Source organism: Salmo salar, unplaced genomic scaffold (assembly GCF_965601325.2).
Source record: "Salmo salar unplaced genomic scaffold, fSalSal1 ptg000578l, whole genome shotgun sequence".
In the NCBI taxonomy this organism is placed as follows: domain Eukaryota; kingdom Metazoa; phylum Chordata; class Actinopteri; order Salmoniformes; family Salmonidae; genus Salmo; species Salmo salar.
This window is the reverse complement of record NW_027675424.1, coordinates 2,248,731-2,252,500: the sequence shown is the minus strand read 5'-3', so window position 1 is coordinate 2,252,500 and position 3,770 is coordinate 2,248,731. Positions and strand designations below refer to the sequence as shown.

Below are 3,770 nucleotides of genomic sequence, written 5' to 3'. Positions count from 1 at the left end.
GTCCCTCTGTCCCTCTCTCTCTCTCTCTCTCTGTCTCTCTCTCTCTCTCTCTCTCTCTCTCTCTGTCTCTCTCTCTCTCTCGTCTCTCTCTCTCTCTCCAGAGTTATCAGTCTCTCTCCAGTATCAGTGTATCTTCAGACTTACCCAGCATCGTTGTCCGTCCTCTTCAGTACTTTGGAGATGTGAGTAAGACTGTGTCTGAACTGAGAGAGAAACTAGAAGACTTCCTTAAAGGAGAATGGACCAAGATCTCCACTACAGGTGTGTTGAAAACAATCAGAACATCAACTTTAGACCATTGAAAGTTCCCTACTAGTCATATACATGTGGAATATGGTATGATGATAACATTCCCTCTCTCTGTCAATGTGTTTGTGTGTCTGTAGTGAATATAGTGGAGGTTGTTCTGCCTCCAGAGCCCAAGACCAGAGAACAGTTGTTACAATGTGAGTCTCTTTATTGTGAAGTAACTAACAGTCTCTTTTTACTGCCACTCCTAACAATCCCTCTAGAAATATATAGCAATAGTAGATCTAATCAAAGACTGGGTATCTATCTGACTCCTCATATTTCTCTGATTTGATCTCTGCTGTGCTCTAATCAAAGACAGGGTAGATACAGTATCTGACTTAACTTATTGTTCTGACTCCCCTCATTGGTCTCTGCTCTTCTCCCAGATTCCTGTCAGCTCACACTGGACCCAAACACAGCATACACACACCTCTCTCTGTCTGAAGGGAACAGAAAGGTGACCTATACAGACCAAGTCCAACCATATCCTGATCATCCAGACAGATTCACCAACCAGTACCAGGTTCTGTGTAGAGAGGGTCTGTCTGGACGCTGTTACTGGGAGGTGGAGTGGAGTGGTAATGTTTATACAGCAGTCTCATATAAAGACATCAGCAGAACAGAGAGAGGTAATGGATTTGGATACAATAACAAGTCCTGGAGTTTACAGTGCTGTAGAGGTGGTTATTATTTCAGACACAATAATGTTGAGACTAAAGTATCAGGCCCTCAGTCCTCCAGAGTAGGAGTGTACCTGGATCACAAGGCAGGTACTCTGTCCTTCTACAGGGTCTCTGACACAATGACCCTCCTCCACAGAGTCCAGACCACATTCACTCAGCCCCTCTATCCTGGGTTTTATCTCTATTATAGTACTGCTGAGCTGGTTAAACTGTAGTAGGGTCCACATAGATACTAGTCATGCTGGTGTAGTCTATAGCTGAGCTGGTTAAACTGTAGTAGGGTCCACATAGATACTAGTCATGCTGGTGTAGTCTATAGCTGAGCTGGTTAAACTGTAGTAGGGTCCACATAGATACTAGTCATGCTGGTGTAGTCTATAGCTGAGCTGGTTAAACTGTAGTAGGGTCCACATAGATACTAGTCATGCTGGTGTAGTCTATAGCTGAGCTGGTTAAACTGTAGTAGTGTCCACATAGATACTAGTCATGCTGGTGTAGTCTATAGCTGAGCTGGTTAAACTGTAGTAGGGTCCACATAGATACTAGTCATGCTGGTGTAGTCTATAGCTGAGCTGGTTAAACTGTAGTAGGGTCCACATAGATACTAGTCATGCTGGTGTAGTCTATAGCTGAGCTGGTTAAACTGTAGTAGGGTCCACATAGATACTAGTCACGCTGGTGTAGTCTATAGCTGAGCTGGTTAAACTGTAGTAGGTTCCACATAGATACTAGTCATGCTGGTGTAGTCTATATCTGAGCTGGTTAAACTGTAGTAGGTTCCACATAGATACTAGTCATGCTGGTGTAGTCTATAGCTGAGCTGGTTAAACTGTAGTAGGGTCCACATAGATACTAGTCATGCTGGTGTAGTCTATAGCTGAGCTGGTTAAACTGTAGTAGGGTCCACATAGATACTAGTCATGCTGGTGTAGTCTATAGCTGAGCTGGTTAAACTGTAGTAGGGTCCACATAGATACTAGTCATGCTGGTGTAGTCTATAGCTGAGCTGGTTAAACTGTAGTAGGGTCCACATAGATACTAGTCATGCTGGTGTAGTCTACAGGTGAGCTGGTTAAACTGTAGTAGGGTCCACATAGATACTAGTCATGCTGGTGTAGTCTATAGCTGAGCTGGTTAAACTGTAGTAGGGTCCACATAGATACTAGTCATGCTGGTGTAGTCTATAGCTGAGCTGGTTAAACTGTAGTAGGGTCCACATAGATACTAGTCATGCTGGTGTAGTCTATAGCTGAGCTGGTTAAACTGTAGTAGGGTCCACATAGATACTAGTCATGCTGGTGTAGTCTATAGCTGAGCTGGTTAAACTGTAGTAGGGTCCACATAGATACTAGTCATGCTGGTGTAGTCTATAGCTGAGCTGGTTAAACTGTAGTAGGGTCCACATAGATACTAGTCATGCTGGTGTAGTCTATAGCTGAGCTGGTTAAACTGTAGTAGTGTCCACATAGATACTAGTCATGCTGGTGTAGTCTATAGCTGAGCTGGTTAAACTGTAGTAGGGTCCACATAGATACTAGTCATGCTGGTGTAGTCTATAGCTGAGCTGGTTAAACTGTAGTAGGGTCCACATAGATACTAGTCATGCTGGTGTAGTCTATAGCTGAGCTGGTTAAACTGTAGTAGGGTCCACATAGATACTAGTCACGCTGGTGTAGTCTATAGCTGAGCTGGTTAAACTGTAGTAGGTTCCACATAGATACTAGTCATGCTGGTGTAGTCTATATCTGAGCTGGTTAAACTGTAGTAGGTTCCACATAGATACTAGTCATGCTGGTGTAGTCTATAGCTGAGCTGGTTAAACTGTAGTAGGGTCCACATAGATACTAGTCATGCTGGTGTAGTCTATAGCTGAGCTGGTTAAACTGTAGTAGGGTCCACATAGATACTAGTCATGCTGGTGTAGTCTATAGCTGAGCTGGTTAAACTGTAGTAGGGTCCACATAGATACTAGTCATGCTGGTGTAGTCTATAGCTGAGCTGGTTAAACTGTAGTAGGGTCCACATAGATACTAGTCATGCTGGTGTAGTCTATATCTGAGCTGGTTAAACTGTAGTAGGGTCCACATAGATACTAGTCGTGCTGGTGTAGTCTATAGCTGAGGCTGGTTAAACTGTAGTAGGGTCCACATAGATACTAGTCATGCTGGTGTAGTCTATAGCTGAGCTGGTTAAACTGTAGTAGGGTCCACATAGATACTAGTCATGCTGGTGTAGTCTATAGCTGAGCTGGTTAAACTGTAGTAGGGTCCACATAGATACTAGTCATGCTGGTGTAGTCTATAGCTGAGCTGGTTAAACTGTAGTAGGGTCCACATAGATACTAGTCATGCTGGTGTAGTCTATAGCTGAGCTGGTTAAACTGTAGTAGGGTCCACATAGATACTAGTCATGCTGGTGTAGTCTATAGCTGAGCTGGTTAAACTGTAGTAGGGTCCACATAGATACTAGTCATGCTGGTGTAGTCTATAGCTGAGCTGGTTAAACTGTAGTAGGGTCCACATAGATACTAGTCATGCTGGTGTAGTCTATAGCTGAGCTGGTTAAACTGTAGTAGGGTCCACATAGATACTAGTCACGCTGGTGTAGTCTATAGCTGAGCTGGTTAAACTGTAGTAGGGTCCACATAGATACTAGTCATGCTGGTGTAGTCTATATCTGAGCTGGTTAAACTGTAGTAGGTTCCACATAGATACTAGTCATGCTGGTGTAGTCTATAGCTGAGCTGGTTAAACTGTAGTAGGGTCCACATAGATACTAGTCATGCTGGTGTAGTCT

The 3,770-nt window shown here is 43.6% G+C and overlaps 1 protein-coding gene across 1 annotated transcript in view; it reads left to right on the top strand.

Annotated features, from left to right (window-relative positions):
- LOC145876349 (tripartite motif-containing protein 16-like) overlaps window positions 1-2,221 on the top strand; it is a 10,806-nt gene extending 8,585 nt beyond the window's left edge. The window contains exons 4-6 of the mRNA XM_082972138.1: window positions 102-261; window positions 387-446; window positions 678-2,221. Coding sequence (XP_082828264.1) covers window positions 102-261; window positions 387-446; window positions 678-1,189 — 732 coding nt within the window. The 3' untranslated portion in view covers window positions 1,190-2,221. The remainder of the gene's footprint in view (window positions 1-101; window positions 262-386; window positions 447-677) is intronic.
- Window positions 2,222-3,770: the final 1,549 nt, after the last annotated feature.